Below are 20,611 nucleotides of genomic sequence, written 5' to 3' on the forward strand. Positions count from 1 at the left end.
TATAGAAGCAGTATAGGTTAGTGATGTACCATGTTAAAATTGTACCTTCGTTTGAACAATCGGCGCGACAGCTCCTCCCTCTGCTCACAGATCGTACGTACGACACATGTGTGTTGCGGTTTATATACAGTGCGCATGCGTGAAACTCCGCCCGCCCCTGACGTTCTTTCTAGTCTATTCCCCGCCCCTTCTCTTTCAGCGCAGTGAGGAGAGCACATGGCGGAGACACAGCAGGGGCATGATAATTCCACTAACGAGGAGGAGGACGAGGAAAGCTGAGGGAGCACGATCATTACAGAAGGATCATGCGAGTTCTTCAAAAAAGTAAGTAGTTGTCGTGTGTTCATATTATTATTATTGCTTGCATACTGCTCCATGTGCTTTGATTTAATGTTGTACAGTTTAAAATGGCCACTTTCATGTTCATGGGTTCAATCGTTCTTAATAAACATCGTTCGTTAACCCACTCCAAAGACGATGTTTTGCCAAGTTGCACTTAACTACATTTGTTCACACAACAGGTAAGTATTCCAGCTTTGGAAAGTGTCAAAAATAATGTTTTCACAAAAAACACAATTGTACGACACTTTCAAGCAATGTTTCATATTTCTATTTCTGCCCTCAAATATCTGTCTGCTAAGTATTCCTTTTTTACATTCTCATAGGGGAGAGAAGACTCTGGACATCTGAGGACACCAGGGACCCCACACCTCCCAAAGAAGGGGAAATACCAACATCAGAAGCAGAGGATGAGGAGGGAGGAGAGATTGTAGAAATTGGCACCACAACAGGTGAGTGTCTGAGACCACAGCTTCAGGTAAGCTAATCAATGTATGCCTGCATATTTATAATACACAGTTTTTTTTTTTTGCTTTATTTTTAGGTGATGTGGATGTTGTGGAAGAAGAATCGCATTTTGCCAGTGAAAGTGCCCAGATCCTCGTTGGGGAGATAATGGGGTGCAATCGTGATTTAGATAATATCAAGAAAAACATCAATGATGTTCAACAAAAAATGAGCAACATCACTGATGTTTTAGGGAGAATCTGAAACACCCAAAACTAGCTAGCATCCATTTTAATTTTTCCAAAACATTTTTGGAAAAGCCAAATTTGGAAGGTGCACACAGTGTGTCAACATGTGCTATCTCCCATCATGGGGGATCAATGACGCGTTTTGTGGGTGCAACCCCTTCCTTGCTACTAAAGTGACTGAGATGAAGGGGTTGCATCCCCAAAACACGTACATTGATACCCCATGATGGGGCACATGTTGACATTAGGCATGGGATCAGGAGGTAAATGGCCACTTTTTGATTCACAATTTGTGTGCATTTTCCAAATTTGATTTTTACAGGGGTGACACCCCATTTGATGAAGGCAATATCAACAAAGTTTGTACATACTCATGTCTAATGTTGTCTTCACTTTTCAAAGTTTAACTTTGTAAGTTCCTGTGTTCTGTATATTATGCTTTGATACATGTCTGTTTACACAAAAATGCCAAGTTAGATAAATGTTACCAAAAATAATGTTTTATATACACCAAATATCTTGGTTTGTTGTAAAACCCTTTTCTAAACGCACATGTGAATGTGCTTTGAGTGAAAAGTTAAATTTTCAACAATGTGTGGCTTCCTTTTTCAATGCTAAAAGCAGTATTTGTAGCAAAGTTGTGTGACAATGGATGTTATTTGCAGTTTCAGGTGCACTTTTGCAGAGCACTTGTAGTGCATAGTGGGTTTGCCTTTTGTAACTAACACCCACAGTCATGGGCGTCCGCAGAACTTTTTTCAAGGGGGGGCATCATTTTAGGGTCACTCATGCACTGCCCCTTTTCGACAACTTCATTATCACATTATTATGGTCAGAGTCTGCCGACATAGTACAGTCCCTAGGATAAGTAATGGATAATGGTCAACAGACCCTCTTACCAGACCCAGCGAAACTACAGCAGTGATCTCTCTGGCTGGACGGTCGCTCACTTTTGGTTCCCCGGGGCGACTCTGGTCAGTAGTTTAGTATGTCTCCAAAGTCACACTACACTGATGGGGGGGGGGGGTGACAGCACCTTCATGGTGTCACCCCACTGACGGGTGGTACCCGGGTGATAGCAACTGTTCTGAATTTAAGATCCGGTCCCTGATTCCAGGGGGGGGGCACTTGACCCCCCTTGCCCCTACCTGCGGATGCCCATGCCCACAGTGCTTTTTAAATTTCCCCAATCATGCCATTTTCATGACCCAACACATTTCTGTCATGGTGCTGAAAATGAGCAATATTTTTGTTAGTAATGCACTACATACATTAACAACAAAAACAAGGTGTGTGTAGCAGACCCTAAACGTAATAATATTATCTGAAGAAGAGACTGTCACCTTATCTCGCACAGAAATTGGGTTTACACTGTTGTAGAAAAAGGCCCAAAAACACAAAAATACCTAGGAGACACCTCAAACAAAGCCAAGCAGTAAATGAAAACAAAGATTATTGGAGTTTTAAAGAAAAATGTATTTAAAAAATGCCCCTGAGACATTATCTGGCATATCAATGGCCCCCCTACCCACAAGCAACTCCATATATCTTGTTCTAACCCCACGGGCACTTTGGAGGGGGCAAGCCAGAATAGCCAGCTTCAAGGGCCATGAGATTGGCATGTTCAGGCAAGTCTGAATCGGGCCCAACTGAGGCTACATAGTTTGGTGAGTGTTTTTTCAAACAATTGTGCAGAATGCAGCACGAAAGCACAATATGATTGAGTTTATATTCCGCCATGTGGATTGGAGTCAAAAATAGGCAGAACCGGCTGGCCATTATCCCAAAAGTGTTCTCCACTACTCTTCTGGCCAGCCGGAAATTAAAGATCCTCTGGTCCGAGGTGAGGGTCCTCATTGGGAAAGGCCGCATCAGATGGTTTGCCAGAGCAAACACCTCATCCGCAACGAAAATCAAGGGGAGTCCTTCCACATTCTCCTCTGGGGGTGGCAAGCCCAGACTGCCACTCTTGAGATGCCAGTAGAACTCCACACTGCACCATCCGACATCCGGCCATTTTTCCCCACGTCCACATACAGGAAGTCATATGTCACTGACAACATCCCGATACTATTATACCCCTTGTAATTATAATAGTAGGACCCCGAGTTGGGGGTGGGACGATGCTGATGTGTTTCCCATCAATTGCACCTCCACAATTGGGAAAGTCCCAACGGTTGGCAAAGTGGAAGGCTGCAGTCTGCCATTCCTGTGGCATTGAAGGAAACTGTGGAGTCAAACAAGAAAAAAAATTAGTTATTTTGCACAAACATTTTTGCCCAAGATCAGTATAACATTTTTGGAAATTAGTATTTAAAGCCAAAAGTATATGGTCCCCTTATCAGATTCCTCACCCCCCCCCCCCCCATCTTATGGCCCATTGCAAAAAATTAGGGGGGGTTGTTTTGGACAGGTAACCCTCTCCACTTCATTGAGAGCTGAATGCATAAATAATGTGTGATACTTTGGCGGCCAGCCCCTCCTTACTTACACCATTGGCAGCCCACTGGACGGGTAAGAAGTGTCATAATACAAAAAAATGAACAAATGGAAGCACATTTTTACATTCTGCTATTACCTATCAAGATAATAATAGGAGAAAAAAAAAACTTTAAACAGTAGCATTTGAAGGTATTGAGGCAGGCCCTTGCACTACATGCTTTGGTGCATTCATCCATAAATCTGACCACAAAAGAGGTAGGTATAGTGTGTATTTGGTTTGGCAAAGTCAGCAGATAGAGGATTGCTATCAGCTGACCTAGAAGTTGAGGGGAGTGGGGTTCCTAATGAGTTTGGCCCACCAAAAGAAAAACCTCTGGGACTCTGAATGAATTTAAGCACACACATAACATTTGTACACATTTTAGGGGGTGTTTAGGGGAAAGCAATACTATGGAGCTGACAAAATACATTGATAAGTGACTAGGCTATAGGTTTATGGCCCCAGAAGAGCAAGCTGGGGAAGGCAAATATGCATGAAGGACAAAAAAGGAACTTTAAAAGCTTCCAGCATGCATGAGGACAAAGGGGCACAGCATATCAATTACTGCATATTGCAATCGTGGTAATTAGGGAATGAGAAAAGAAATACAATGCATTAGCAAACATTAAATACATAGAATGTGATGTTAAAGGAGAAAACTTACCTTAATATAGTCCTTCTGCAGGACCTGTATGATGGCAGAACAGGTTTCTGGAATAATGATTCCCAGGGCCTAGGGGGAGATGCCTGTTGAGAACTTGAGGTCCTGAAGACTGTCGCCAAGTATCGCAATGTGGCGATGAGCCTCTGCTCCGAGGTGATGGCTTGCCGCATGTAGGTATCCTGCCTGCTGATATAAGGGGGCAGCAAAGCCAGCAGATGTTGAAAAACGGGGTCCGTCATCCGGAGGTAATTCCTGAAATCATCAGGATTATTCTCCCGGATATCACGAAGCAAAGGCATGTGCAAGAATTGGTCACGCTGGAGCAACCAATTCTTGCTCCATGAACTCCTCCTCGCCCTGTTCATGGACTGGGCTTGTGTCAAAGCTAAAAGCCCAACACCAAGCCCCTGCACAGCACGAACTCTACGACAAGTACATACACAAAACATGGCTTCAAAACGGTCGGGCTGGTCAGAACGGACAACAGAAATAAAATAAACAGCAAGGCCTGAAAGAACAAACTGAAAACCAGAAACAAGCGGACAATAAGCACTGAAAATCAAAGCGTACTATACCAAGATATAGTCTGCAATGACCAACAAATGCGAACTGACTACACGTACTGATAAGCAGATATGCACCCACAAGCACAAACTGAAGAGCAGCAACGATCTGAAGCACAAATCTGAAAAGCGCAAATTGTCTCTACTTCTACTAACAGGAGATAAACACGAGATCAGCAGAAGGAGCCCAAAAGGGTGCCGCACGTAGTGCTGAACTTCCCATTTCTAGTCCCTTCATATGCGGTTTACGCCACCGCTTTCTTGTCGACTGGAAATTCCGACAACTTTGTCCGACCGTGTGTATGCAACACCAGTTAAATTATCCAATGGATTTGGTGATCGGAATGTCCGACCGTGTGTACAAGGGCTTAGATGTACATCTTAAAAGGACATAATATACAGGGATATTGGAAATTATAGACACTGATACGCATGCACCTACACAGGTTGAACTGGATAGACTATTGTTTTTTGTCAGCCTTACCGACTGTATAACTCCAACCTGGCCATGGTAAATGGCCATGGGGAGGGTTGGGCAAAAATCATTATGTGGGAACGCGCATGCTTGAATGCATCAATATGGTGTGAAAGAGCCCTAAAATGATGGATAATCTTAAAACACTGCAATCTAGATTTTAAAAAAAGTGTGTAGATTTTAGTTATCAAATGGGAAACCTGAGCCTGGGGTGACGCATACAACCAGAGATTTCTTCTCATTTCCTGTTTGGCTATGGGTCAGGAAGTGAAGCGAAAACTCCACAATGGGACAAAGATGGTGAAAAAAAAAAATCTGACATAGGTTATAACCAGCCTTACTCTTTCCAAAATGAAAACGTTTGCCCATAGTTCTACTTTAATCTCAGTTTGTGTGCTGGGAATTAGGGAACATTGGGTTTTCTATATTTGGCGGTGAGCTGGTCAATTTCTGAGGACACAAAATACCTGCCAATGTCTTTCACAAAGTTTGGTTTCCTTGTGCCTTCTGTACTCCAATCTGTGACCATGGAGCAGACAAATTATTGAAGAATCACACAAGGTGGTAAGCCCTCTTCAGAACTAGCACTGCATCTATGAGATGGCCAAGAGCCACCTCCAATGCTGGATATGACAGGAACAAACACCTGCACATGCCAGCATGTTTTGTTTCCAACAATGCAAGTACAAAAAAATCCCTGTTGATCTTCCAAAAAGTCGGTGAGCGCCATCAGTCCTGTCTGAGTTGACTACACAGTGACACTGAAATCCCAGGCAGTGTTGTCAGCCCTACCAAAGTTCTCCTCTGCAGTACTACAGAACACATCCCTCTAAGGTTATGAAGATGAGGTGCAATAACCAAAATGTGCCTAATGCTAAATATTGTTATTTGAATGCAGCCAGGTTTAACATATAGCTTTTTCCCTTTGCCTCTAAAGGACTGAGGAGGCCCCGAAATGTGTTTGTTACCTCTGACTTTTACCATTAGAATGCTGGCAGGGTGCCAAGGAAAGCAAGGAGAAAGCTGCTATTTCAGCGCCCTCTGTGGTAAATGTCTATAAACTTTTCCACAGTGCCTGCAGCTACAGAGATCAGCCAAGGTTTATTTTGAAGCACTTTTACTGCTAGTTAAGCTTATGTAAATAATAAAATGTTGTGTCTTGGCCACATATTTAATTTAAATAAGCATTCTACCCAAAACTGAATTTTAGCTACAGGCTGATGACAGTGAGCAGAAAACCCATACTCGCCTCTTTTGGCCACAACTCTAGTCCTTTCAGCTGGTCTTCCAAAAAATCACGGGTGACGTTGACCTTTTGCAATAACAGACTTACAGAAATGGAGACCCTTGTGTCCTCTCCTACTATGGGGTCTTCCAGCCCTGAGACAGAGAACATTACTAACAGGCCGATCATCACTGGACTAGATACGCAATGACAATACTGTGGAAAAAAATAAATAAATTATAAATAAAATAGAGATAGGTAACCTTAGGGCAACAGTGATTAATTTTTTAAGTCATAGAAATACCATAAAATACCATCATCTCAGTGAAAAATGCTGGTCCCTGCCCTCACATTTCAGTACTCTGTGCTGGCAGAACTCACTAAAACCCCTTTCACACAGAGGCGCATTTCAGGCTCTTTCATGCTAAAAAAAAAAAGCTCCTGAAAAGCTCACAAAACGTACACACGAGTGGAATTTCCATACGAAAAATCTTGGATGGTTTTTCGGACGGAATTCCACTCAAGCTTGACTTGCATACACACGGTCACAGAAAATCTCTCTGAACTTTCGACCGTCAAGGACGCGGTGATGTACAACACTATGACGAGCCGAGAAAATGAAGTTCAATGCTTCCGAGCTTGCGTAGGAATTTTGCACGTCAGAATTTCCGATAAGAGCTTGTTCTTACCAAAAAATAGAGAACCTGCTTTCAATCTTTTGCTGGTGGGAATTCAGCCAGCAAAAGTCAGATGAAGCATACACACGGCATTTTCCGACCAAACGCTCTCATCGGTCTTTTGCTGGCCGAATTTCCGATCGTGTGTACGGGGTATAAGAGTCTGCAATTTTGTCTCTCTGCACAACCGCCACAGAAAGATTAAAAATGGAGATTACATGTTTACTTTGTTGCTTCAATTGGGCTTGGCATTCAACAGATGAACAAGGGGTGGGGCTCAGCACCAAGAAAGGAAAAGGCTTTATCCTAATTAGGACAGAGGGGACTTAAATTGTATATTATCAACTGTTTTTAAAGTAAAAATACCTGTATTAACATTTTAGACCACACCCTGTTCACCTTCAGTCAGTTTATACAGGTTGCAAACAGCTACTGTATAAGATTTTGAAGCAACTGTTGATCATCATTCTTTGCAAACTAAAGCCGGTGTTCTATCAGAATACCACTACCCATCAGAAGATGCAACAGAAGTGCTATTGCGAACAAAAAATGCTTATTGTGCATGCATGCCAACATTGCCGCTATGCGATTAGTTTTTTCAATCTGACAGAACACGAAGGCGGCAGCAGACATCTTGTTACACCCAGGCAAGTCTTGAATGTCACTCTTATTTTAGCAGTAAACTCACCTTATATAGTTGTAGGGCCGACTTTTGATGAGCATGTGCTATATGTTTTGAAAATTAATATTCCTAAAACCACAGTTGGGTTTTGGGGCTAATTTTGCTAAATTATGGTTTCAGTGCTAGTCTAGCTGGATTGCACTGAGTTCACCTTGGCTGCAGGTGTCGCTGTCACCGCCAGCAAGTGGTAGAACGCAGTCTAGTTGGGTGTATTGAGTGCCATCCTTTTCTCAGAACCAGCCCAGTGGGAATGTTTTCCTGCTGTGCATTCTGGGAGGTGGTATTTAAGGTACTGCGATCACATGCTTTGGGGTTCCAGTCCAGAAGATATTTTCTGTCTGTTTGGTCCTGGTCCTCCTGACCAGCCCTCATGGCCCTCCTGGCACAGGGTGCGGATCCATGCAATTCCGAGCCTCGGGGCTGGACAGCCCGAGGCGAAGCAACTACAGGGACAGGCCTGAATGGATATGGGGCCATAATGATCCAAGGGTGGTCCAGTGCCGTCTCATCTGAGGAGAGGCCCAGCAACTGGAGAAGCATCCAGGGGAGGACTCTTCAGGAGAAGGCCATGCGCAAGGCTGGCTTCTCTGAAGGAGCCTGGAGGCTCAGTTGAAGGACACTTTGTGGATCTATATTCATACTGTATCGCCGGACCGGCTGAGAGATACTGGTACCGTATGATAGTTCTCTAAATTTGTCTGCATCCCTCAGTTACATCCAAGTCTGTGGCAGAGACTTTGTTTCTCAAGTGTTCTATATCCAAGTCTGTGGCAGAGACTTTGCTTTACTTAACACCCTACTGGCTGCTAGGCCTAGTGAGAGGAGGTCCATCCGGGGGTTGTGAGAATCCAGTTGTGAAACGTTTATTCTCTGGATTTCCTCTATAAGAGGCTTTCTATTTTTTTGCAGTTCCAAAAGTACCTGAACTTCCTTCCTAACCCTCTACCCTTCATTAAGAGACTGTGTTATCTTCTAAATAAATAACCCAAAAGAAGATTCAGTGTCAGTTTCTGCATTTCTTTGGGCCATCTACCACGGGAACCCCTAGACAGAGGCGAGGTCAAGAAGGTAACGGTAAGCCCAATAAAACCAGCAGCTCCTTCAGGGGTCAGTGCTACATAGTGAAATACAGTATTTTTAAATCCGTCACACTGTTTTGATGTTGAACTTCAAAAGCAGTGACAAGCCTGCAGTCAGAAGGTTGCAATGGCCATCTTGGTACACCCTGCACAGCACCAAACTGATAGTCATAAGGTGCCGAGGGACATTTTGACATCCTCACTCGGTCGCAGTGAAATAGTATATTTCAGTATAAAAGGGGCGTTTACTGCTAAAATAAGTGGGACATTCAACACTTGACTGGGTGTAACAAGATGTCTGCTGCTGCCTTCATGTTCTGTCAGATTAGTAAGCCTATTGGAATGCATAGTGGCCATGCTGAAGGCATGGTGCATGCGCAGAAAGCATTTTAAATCGAGATGTCACTTCCGTTACATTTTGATGGGCAACAGTATTCTGATAGAACACCGGCTTTAGGTGTCCGTTTATTAAACGATCCAGAGGATTGCCACTGATTTCAGTTCATGAATGGTTTATGAAACAGACGATCAGGGGAGAACATGTTTTGTATGCCGATCATCTCTGCACACAGAGAAGCTGTAACTGACCGACACAGAAACGGACAGTTTATGAAGGTCCAATTTCAGCACTTCACTGGCGATCTGTGTCCGAATTCATCCGCTCAGATGTGGTGAATCGGGGAGAGAAGAGAGAATCCCGGGGGGAACCAAGTTGGAGGAGGAAGATTATGGACTTCTTTATAGTTCGACCCCCCCTCCCCCCAACACACACACACACACACACAGTGAAGCCATGCCTCCATGTCTGTCTTCTCCCTCATCACTGCTGTTAGTGGGGGAGGGAGCTTTTCCAGCAGCAAGAGAAACTTCTATGGCAGAATAGACCAAAAAAAAAAATATGATAAAAGCGCACACCAACAAATAAAGTCCCATCTTTACAATCTGATCAGCACATGGGGTATGAATGAAGTAAGCTAAATATTGTGAATGCCCTCTTTACTAACAATCTTATTTCTCACCTTGTCCCAATCTTGTACAGACTCTATTTGCTTCTGTAGGTACTCCACCATCCCAAGTGCTAGCTCATGAGCAGCATTGGCAATCACCTCCTGGTAGACCACTGCCAAATTCCTAAACTCCAGAGAGATCTTAAAATAAGGAGAACAAAGTAATGAAATGCCATTTCAGATTTGTTTGTACTGGTCAAAAATGTTTTGTTCTAATGCTTACTAGGGAGCAAATTATGACTATGAGGTATGTAGGCTGCCTATAGAAGGCTAGGCACCAAGAAAAGGTTCTCTTAATCTAAAGCATGTGTCAAACAAGGCCCTCCAGGCCATTTCAGGTGGCCCTCACACAGTTCATGCAGCTCTGTCTCCAGCTTCTTCCTGATGGCAGCACAACGTAAGGGGGTGCTTTGTCAGGCAAGGGAGAGTGGGGGACTCTTGACTACTAATGGTGGTTGGGGTAGATTGACATTACGAGAATACTATTACTATACTATTATATACTACAATTCTATGCCAGTTGAAAACGGAGGGTTGCACACTGCTGGTATCATCTACAAGGAACTTTATTGGAGACAGCTCTAAGAGAACACCATGGCAAAACCATTTTCTGTCTGAGCAGTCCCCAGTAACGTTTTTGTAGATGAAACCAGCAGTGTGCGACCTTCCTTTTCAGACTTGCATCATCTGCTACAGCAATGTGAGTGAGCTCTGTGCTAGTCCATTAATAATCAAATGCATAGGCAATTTTTTAATAAGATCACGAGTAGGTACATTTATATAGTCTTACAGATACATCCGGCCTTTTGAGGGCAACCATATTGCTGATGCAGCCCATGATGAAGTGGAGCTTGACACCCTTATTCAAAAGCCTTGTAGTGTCACCCTTGTTCTAAAGCCTTGTAGTGTGAATGTTCCAAAATTATATTTTGTACCTAGAGAACTTTAATTCTTTTTTATTATTATTCAGACCAACTGCTTCGAAATATCTTTGCAGTAATCCATGGACCATCAATGTGAGGGGGTAATACACAATCTTAAGAGGACACCTCACCACAGACCTTCAATTTAAAGGAGGTGATATACCACTGACTACTAACATAAGTAGGTGCTTCCCCCACTGATTACCAAATTACCAGGCTATGAAAGTATGGGGGGGGGGGGGGCACTTCGCTAGCCACCAATGTGAAAGAGCCCTACCAAACATAGATGTAAAGGGGGGGGGGAGGGCTCCTGCACTGACCACCAATGTAAAAAGGTGCACTTCTCCATAGACCGCCTATGTAGGAGGAACACTACAATAGTCCAAAAAAAAGTGGCTGCGTGGTATTAGAATTCACATAAATGAGTCCCTAACTTGACTCACTGTTGGGAAATCCTCGAGCACTATGCGATTCTTCTGCTTGCTGTCCATGAACCTCCAGTCAGGCTGGTACAGGAAGTTGTGGAAGCTTGTCAGAATGGGGATCTTGGTCTCCAGACTGATAGTCGGGTCATCCTCCACAGTGTCTACAGCCCTCATAACCAGATAGAAGATACAGGCTGCATGCCTGAGGAGTAGAGACAGAAGACCCATAACATTATGACAATGAAACTCTAAAAACTGTGCTTCAAAAGGACCCCCCCCCCCACACACACACAAAATAAAATAATAATAATTTATATGGCGCCAACAGTTTGCACAGCACTTTAGATTATATGAGGGAGACAATACAGATATAATACAATAAAATACAAGAGGATTAAGAGGGCCCTGCTCAGAAGAGCTTACAATCTAATAGGGTGGGGCACGTGGTACAAATGGTTAACTGTGGGGAATGAGCTGATGGAAGTGGTAAAAGAATAGTTGGAGACGCGATAGGCTTTCCCGAAGAGATGAGTTTTCAGGAATTTCCTGAAGATAGCAAGAGTAGTGGATAGTTGGACAGGTGGGGTGGAGGTAGCGAGTTCCAGAAGATGGGAGAGGCTCTGGAAAAATCCTGGAGACGAGCATGGGGGGGGGGGGGGGAGGAGATGGATGAGGAGACGAGAGAGCCTGAGAGTATGAAGTCTTGAGAAGAGCGGAGAGGGTGATTTGGGTGATATTTGGAGACAAGATTGGTGATGTAGCTCGGAGCAGAGTTGTGAATGGCTTTGAATGTTGTGGTTAGTATTTTGAATTTAATTCTCTGGGTGATTGGGAGCCAGTGTAGGGATTGGTGGAGAGGGTTGGCAGACACTGCGCGGTTGGTAAGGTGTATAAGTCTAGCAGCAGCATTCATGATAGACTGAAGAGAGGATAGCCTATGGAGAGGCAGGCCAATGAGAAGGGAGTTGCAATAGTTAAGGCGAGAGATAACAAGGGAGTAAATGAGGAGCTTGGTAGTTTCATTTGTTAAAAAGGGGCAAATTTTAGAAATGTTATGGAGGTGAATTCTACAAACTTTTGACAACTTTTAGACCTGAGGCTGAAATGACAAGTCAGAGTCTAGGATTACACCTAGTACCCTGGCGTGAGGGGAGGGACTGATAGTTGCATTGTTGATTTTGATGGAAAAATCATGGAGGGGGGGCACGGGGGCGGGGGGATTATCAATAGCTCAGTTTTAGAGAGATTTTGTTTAAGGAAGTGGTGCGACATCCATGCTGATATGTCAGTTAGTAAGTAATGCGAGAGGAAACTGAAGGAGTGAGGTGAGGAGTAGACAGAAAGATTTGGGTGTCATCGGGGTATAAGTGGTATTGCAAGCTGTGGGTCGGTTATCAGGTGACCAAGGGAGGGGGGGTAGATAGAGAAGAGAAGAGGTTCAAGAACAGAGCCTTGGGGGACCCCCACAGAAAGGGGCAATGGAGAGGAGACAGTTGTAGGTGACACTGATGGAGCGCTGTGATAGATAGGCAGAGAACCAGGATAGAGCAAAATCTCAGAGGCCAAGGGAATGTAGTTATTGAGAAGGAGCGGGTGGTCAACAGTATCAAAGGCAACAGAGAGGTCAAGTATTAGGAATATGGAGTACTGGCTGTTGGTTTTAGCAGTTAGTAAATCGTTAGTGAGTTTTAGTAAGGCAGTTTCCATAGAGTGCTGCTGAGAAAAAGCCAGGACTGTGAGGGGTCAAGAAGGTTTATTTTCACTGAGGTAAGAGCGAAGATAGTTGTAGTCTAAGCCTATTAGAAGTTTAGAGGTGAATGGGAGCAATGAGATGGGTTTTAAGTTGTTTAGGTTGGTGGGGTCCAGTGAGGGCTTTTTAATTATGGGAGTGATCTGCGCATGTTTTAGAGGGGAGGGGAAGGTGCCACTAGAGAGGGAGACATTGAAGATGTGAGGGAGCATATGATAGAAGAAGAGGGTGACCGTAGTAGTTGTGAGGGAACAGGATCCAAGGGACAATTGGTTAGGTGGGCATCTGAGAAAGTTTTTGTAACCTTTTCAGTAGTAGCCAATTCAAAAGAGGAGAGTGTTGAATGTTCTGTTTTGCAAGGTATGTTGGGTGGGAAAGATGTACGCACAGTGGAGATGTCCTCACGAATTGCATCAATCTTGTCTTTGAAGCGATTGGCAATCTCTTGGGCAGTGAGTGAGTTAGTGGGTAGAGGGGGTGGGGGATGAAGAAGAGTTAAAAGTTGAGAAGAGCAAATGGGAACTGGATGACAAGATATTAAGAGAGACAAAAGTAGGCTTGTTTTGCAGCATGGGGGCAGGAATTGTATTTTATAAGGGAATATTTATATAGGGTGAAGTCTTGCAGGCATTTGGTTTTACGCCACAGTCGTTCAAGAGCATGGCAATGTCTCTTGAGATTTCTAGTGTTGTCAGTTTTCCAGGGTTGTAACGGTCAGGGCCTGATTCTGCATGTGGTTAGAGAAGCAAGTGCATCTAGTGATGATGACAGTGAACTGTTGTAGACAGAGGTAGTCAGGACAGGGGAGATATTATGTCATATAGGTGGTCAGTAGCAGAATAGAGAAGGGTTAAAGTGGCAAAGGTTCCTACAAGTAATTGTTTGCTGCCTGGAGGGATAGGTTGGAGGCAAGGATACAGTGAAACTAATGAGGTTGTGATTAGAGAGAGGAAAGGGAGTGTTGGTTAGGTTGCCAGGGTTGCAGAGATGAGAGAATACAAGGTCAAGGGTATTACCATTGGAGTGAGTGGAATTATGGGTCCATTGGGTTAGGCCAAAAGATGAGGTTAAGTCGAAAAGTTTAGCTGTAGTTGGGCTGTTAACATTGACAGGAATGTTGCCAAGAATGATAGTGGGTATTTCAGAGGAGAGAAAGTAGGGTAGCCAGGCATTAAGACATAATGCCAGGCATTAAAGTCATCAAGAAAGCACCGTAAGGTACCTGTGATAAGTAGTGTCCGAAGTGGAACTTGTGTGCTGACGATTCAGGCAAAAATTTAGTCAGGCAGATCAGGACAGCAACAGATCAGGCAAAGTGGTACACAAATCGAAATGCAGAGATTAGTCAGGCAGGCAACGTCATACACGATCTGGCGGTGAAGTGCAAAATCAGCAGGATAGAGAGTAGGGATTCAGGCAGAAGTTCAAATACAGTATTCAGAGTCACAAAGCAGCCAAAACACCCAGGAAGCTAGTCCAAATGGGCACTGAGAGATAGAAAGTGCTGCTATTTATGGGCTGCTTTGATTGTAGATTGTCCACAGCTGGCAGGAGGTGGGGCTAGTGAGTCCAAGGTAATGCATCAAACTCAGAACACAGCTATAACTCCAGAGCTCCTCTGTGGCACAAGTAAGACTGCAGCTGTGGGACCAGGAACATCCCCGTTCAAATACACCCAGGTACATGACAGGGCCCCCTCCCCAGTGGACTCCCCCGGGGGCCCAGCAGGGCTTAGTGGGAAAAAAGAGGCATGGAAGTCTTGAATAAGAGCAGGAGCATGCAAATCTTTGTCTGGGACCCAGGAACGGTCTGTGATGGGATATTCCTTCCAATGAACCCCAGATACCACAGGCCACGACCCTGTCTTCTAGAATTCAGAATTTTAGAGACTTCAAACTCATTTTGTCCATCAAGAACAGGAGGAGGTAGCTGTTGCATTCTGGAGTAGCGATTGAAAATTAACTTTTTGAGGAGGGAAACGTGGAATACGGGGTGAATCCGGAGAGAGGAGGGCAATTTCAACCAATAGGAGACTGGCCCGACTCGAGCAATAATTCTGTAAGGACCGATGAATTGAGGGCCAAAATTGGTAGAAGGTTGTTTCATTCTCACGTATTTGGTTGATAGCCAAACTCTGTCCCCCGCCACATATGGAGGTATATGGCGTCTTCGTTTGTTGAAGAATAGGACATACTTGCCTGCTGACTTCCGTAGTAATAAGCAAATCTTTTTGCAATGTAGCAGAATATTTTTCACCCGCAGATCTGCTGCTGGTACACCAGAAGAAGGCTGAAGTAGGGGAAAAGTCTGAGGGTGATAGCTTAGGGCTGCATAGAATGGTGTGGTATGAAGTGCACTGTGCCAACGGGAATTAATGACGACCTCAGCCAAAGGCAAAATACTCAGACCAGTTGGAGTGTAAGGCATTGACATGATGTCGAAGATAGGTTTCTAGGGTCTGGTTCATGCGTTTGGTTTCATCATCTGTTTGAGGGTGATGTGAGGTAGAGAGTGAGAGTGTTACTCACAGTTTCTTGCAGAATGCTCTCCAGAATTGGGAAACAAGCTGTGATCCGCGGTCTGAGGTGACATTGGTAGGTATGCCATGATATCTCACAATATGGGAAAGGAAGAGGGTAGACAGTGCTTCGAATGTAGGTGATCCTGGGAGCGGCACAAAATGAGACATTTTGGAAAAGTGATCCACTATGACCCATATAGCAGTCATGGCCTTAGACTTGGGTAAGTCTGTAATGAAGTCCATAGTCAAATGGGTCCAAGGCTGGTGAGGTGCCGGAAGTGGTTGTAACAGTCCAGTAGGCAAGTGCGAGGTACCTTATTAGCAGCACAAGTTAGACAGGCAGCCACATAGTCAGTAACATCCATTTTCATATGAGGCCACCAGACATGACGTTGCAAGGTCCTAAGAGTGATTGTGACACCAGGATGACCGGATAACACACCAACATGAGCCCAGAGGAATACAGGTTTTCTGAGACTAGGGGCTACGAACAGGCGACCTGGTGGTATTTTCAAGCCATGGGGAACACGATTCTGGGTTTCTTGTAACTGTTGAGAAAGAACCGTAGAGATCTGTATGACAATTTTGTGAGGTGGGATTATATACTGCTTGGTAGGTTGATCTTCAGAGGTAGCGAACTGTCTGAAAAGAGCATCGGCTTGACATCTGAAGGACCTAAACCCAGTGACCCGGCCCCACCCATTAGCCATAAATCCCCACCCTTCCAAATCCCCCCACAAATGACGTGACAAGATTTTGAGTAAATGGCCTTGACGGCATTTTATTAACAATTACCATACAATTAAATAAATAACATTTTTAAATAACAAATAATAAACTATCTTTGTACTTTTTATGGTCTTAGGCCGCGTACACACGGGCGGATTGTCTGGCCAACTAAGTTCGTCAGACAATCCGACAGACAGTCCGTCCAAACTTTTGAATGAACGGACTTGCCCACACACGGCACTTTTTGAGCGGACTAATACGGCGGACTAAGTCCGCCATACAATCCGCTCTACTTTTGAAATGAACGGACTCGCCCACACACGCGGAGGAAAGTCCGCTCATTTCGAGCGCGTCTCCAGGTAGGCGGGGCCCGCGAAGGAGACGTCGCTGGCCCCGCCGCCTGGAATGGACTTAAAGGGGAACCCCAACGCCGAAAAAAATCGGCGTGGGGGTGCCCCCAAGTCCACAACAGACCCTTGTCCGAGCACGCTACCCGGCCGGCCAGGAAAGGGGGGCGAGCGAGCGCCCCCCCCCCCCCTGAGCCGTACCAGGCCGCGTGCCCTCAACATGGGGGATGCCTTGGGGAAGGGGGGCCGCGCGGCCCCCCTACCCCAAAGCACCTTGTCCCCATGTTGATGAGGACAAGGGCCTCTTCCCGACAACCCTGGCCGTTGGTTGTCGGGGTCTGCGGGCGGGGGGCTTATCGGAATCCGGGAGCCCCCTTTAATAAGGGGGCCCCCGGATACCGGCCCCCCACCCTATGTGAATGAGTATGGGGTACAATGTACCCCTACCCATTCACCTGTAAAATAAAAGTACCAAAAAAAACACAACACACGAGATAAAATATTTTATTGCACAGCTCCGGGGGTCTTCCGTCTTCGGGGGTCTTCTCGCCGGACTCCTCCGCTATCTTCTTGTAGCTCTTTTGCTAGCGGAGGAGTCCGGCTTTCTTCCTCCCCGCCGCCGGCCTCTTCTCCCGACTTCGGGGGTCTTGTCCCCCTTTTCGGTTCTTCTGCCGGGCCACCGCGCCTTCTTATAGCTCTTTTACAGGCGGTGGCCCGGTCTTCTGTCGCCGCTGTCGCCGCTGCCGCCTTCCGTTCTTCTTCTTCTTCTTCTTCTTCTCCTTCTTCTCCTGGAGATGTTGCCTCGACGATCTCTCCGGCCGGAATGCCAGAGCCGCGCTGCGCGGCCACTTATATAGTGACAATGGGGCGGTGTCACATGGTATATGTCACATGGGTTGGTGTCACATGGTGACCCCGCCCCCTTACGATGTCATAGTCCCCATGTGACATCAACCCATGTGACCAACCCATGTGACATATACCATGTGACACCGCCCCATTGTCACTATATAAGTGGCCGCGCAGCGCGGCTCTGGCATTCCGGCCGGAGAGATCGTCGAGGCAACATCTCCTGGAGAAGAAGAAGAAGAAGAAGAAGAAGAAGAAGAAGAATGGAAGGCGGCGGCGGCGACAGCGGCGACAGAAGACCGGGCCACCGCCTGTAAAAGAGCTATAAGAAGGCGCGGTGGCCCGGCAGAAGAACCGAAGCGGGGGACAAGACCCCCGAAGTCGGGAGAAGAGGCCGGCGGTGGGGAGGAAGAAAGCCGGACTCCTCCGCTAGCAAAAGAGCTACAAGAAGATAGCGGAGGAGTCCGGCGAGAAGACCCCCGAAGACGGAAGACCCCCGGAGCTGTGCAATAAAATATTTTATCTCGTGTGTTGTGTTTTTTTTTGGTACTTTTATTTTACAGGTGAATGGGTAGGGGTACATTGTACCCCATACTCATTCACATAGGGTGGGGGGCCGGTATCCGGGGGCCCCCTTATTAAAGGGGGCTCCCGGATTCCGATAAGCCCCCCGCCCGCAGACCCAGACAACCAACGGCCAGGGTTGTCGGGAAGAGGCCCTTGTCCTCATCAACATGGGGACAAGGTGCTTTGGGGTGGGGGGGCCGCGCGGCCCCCCTTCCCTAAGGCACCCCCCATGTTGAGGGCACGTGGCCTGGTACGGTTCAGGAGGGGGGGCGCTCGCTCGCCCCCCTTTCCTGGCCGGCCGGGTAGCGTGCTCGGACAAGGGTCTGTTGTGGACTTGGGGGGACCCCCACGCCGATTTTTTTCGGTGTTGGGGTTCCCCTTTAAGTCCATACCAGGCGGCGGGGCCCGCGACGTCTCCGTCGTGTGCTCCGCCTACCTGGATACCCGCTCGAAATGAGCAGACTTTTCTCCGGGCGGGAAAAGTCCGCTCATTTCGAAAGTACAGCGGACTGGCACACACACGGGCGGACTGTCCGCTCAAACCAAGTTTGGACGGACAATCTTACGGAAATTCCGTAAGACTTTGTTCGTCAGACTGTCCGCTGAAAAAGTCCGCTGAAGCCCACACACGAGGGGACTGTCCGCTCAAATGTGTTTCAGCGGACTAAGTTGGGCAGACAGTCCGCCCGTGTGTACGCGGCCTTAGAGGGAAATAACACACCACTGGTCACTGCGAACAACTTCTTTAAACTTTAGGCCTCCAGTCTCCAGCTCCCTGACTCAGTACCAAACCTTCGCAGTGACCTACCTTTTTTACCACTTCCAGGTTAACCCCTCGTAACCTGGAAGTACCAGATAACCCCATACCATAGATGGGTACCAACCATGTTATATACATCTAACATACATCTTCTCCTCCAAAGACCCAACACTGCCATCGCACACAAGGGGTAACCCCTTACCCTTGTGTGCACCTCCATACCCTCAGTCCTCGCTGTATGCCTTACTGTATATCTAGTGCCCACGGATCGGTGCCCAGCTTGTTAAGTTGCACCCCATCACTCCTGAGATACCGGCATGTATCCACCTCCAGCTCTCTATGACGTATGGCCAAACCCCTGTTCTTAATCACGAACCTGTTAACGTCTTTATTTACTTTGACTCGGGCACTGTCCACCTTTTTTGCTGACCAAGCCCACCACCACAACATCCTTCCCACCATATCTGACCAAACAATGATCATCCCAGGAAAGGCAGCACGTAAACTTAAACGTAAAAAAAAAAAAATCACATTTTACATCCCGTATGAGGTCCCACATAGGCCTGGCTCCCATGTCATTCCCCCCACATGTAGCACCAAAACATCCGGAGCCCTATCGAAATGGGAGAACCTGTGTACCTCCACCAGCACCCTGTTCCACAGCATGCCTGGAACCCCCGATCCATCTGACCTGAGCTTCCTGTCTGGGAATACGCAACTGCCTACTGTTCGGCCGAACGTCAGCTCCTATGGCCCCCCAGTAAATGTAGGAGTGACCCAGGATCCAAATTAGGCCCACCTCTCCACCTGTGAACAAGATCAATGACAACAAAATAAAATACCCATAACTCATACAATATAATAACAAAAACCCAAAAAACATGTGAGGCCTAATTCTGTATCAGATGTGGACGGATATACAGCTTAAATCTGTCCGAGTCCCACCTGCCAATACGCCTGACTGCTTCCTGGCTCAGACCAGCCCTGGAAGCCTCTGTGGCTACCCCTATTTGGAAAGAATGGGAACAGTAACTTTTTGGGTCGTAGCCGGCCGTTGATAAACATTTTCGAAATGCAGCTATGAACTGAAACCTTGACAAGGACGAACTGTCAGTATGTATGAGATAAGAACCTGCGAACCCAGGTTGCATGTCCCGGAAGGATTCCACCGCCCTTACCGGGCAAATGTGTGACTCCGAAATCCTGAACACTTTGAGCTGCATGCCCTTGCCGGTCTGGTCAGTTTTTGACTGATTGACCAAAATTCTAATCGAATCCTGCAAATACACTACATCCCCTATCAAGAGCCCCCCTTGAACCAGTTTTGAATGACTGACCAGCTCACTTATCCGTAACCCCCCAAAGAAAGCCAGTGCGAAGGCAAACGTCATTCAAACCTGAAAACAAGATCTGTAACAGGTTAAATGAAACTGGGCGCCGCCCATCCCTCTTCTTATGTGCTCTCCTGTACCCTTTTACTGCCCGTTTTACCCAGAAATCCTTGGTATAGTCCCGTTGCCCCTGTAATTTAAAAAGAAAGGCCAAACCTGCCAGTTTGCGATCAATGGCAGCTGCTGAGATGCCCCTCTCCAATCCTGTATAAATGAAGTAAAGGACTGCTTGGGCCATGTCTTGACCCTCTGGGGGGGGGGCATATTAACCCTGTGCAAGCAAGCAAACCACTCTTGCCATACTTTTGAGTAGGCATTCCAAGTAGCCGTACTCACGGAACGTTGAATCCACCTTGCTGCGTTCCCAGTGCCATGTTCCACATCCATTCAGGACAGACGACCCCGTGTTGCTCCACGTCTGGTGCCAACTCCCAGAACCTGTCCCATTGAAAACGAGACAA

General features: G+C 46.3%; 1 protein-coding gene across 1 annotated transcript in view; it reads right to left on the minus strand.

The window, feature by feature from the left end:
• Positions 1–20,611, minus strand: part of LOC143990291 (squalene synthase-like) — an 85,177-nt gene that overhangs the window by 30,573 nt on the left and 33,993 nt on the right. Inside the window, exons 3-5 of the mRNA XM_077490350.1 lie at positions 11,255–11,438; positions 9,901–10,029; positions 6,468–6,659 (exon numbers count right to left, since the gene is read on the minus strand). Coding sequence (XP_077346476.1) covers positions 6,468–6,659; positions 9,901–10,029; positions 11,255–11,438 — 505 coding nt within the window. The remainder of the gene's footprint in view (positions 1–6,467; positions 6,660–9,900; positions 10,030–11,254; positions 11,439–20,611) is intronic.

Source organism: Lithobates pipiens, unplaced genomic scaffold (assembly GCF_037356315.1).
Source record: "Lithobates pipiens isolate NorthernLeopardFrog02 unplaced genomic scaffold, aLitPip1_a1.2 Scaffold_18, whole genome shotgun sequence".
Lineage (NCBI taxonomy): Eukaryota > Metazoa > Chordata > Amphibia > Anura > Ranidae > Lithobates > Lithobates pipiens.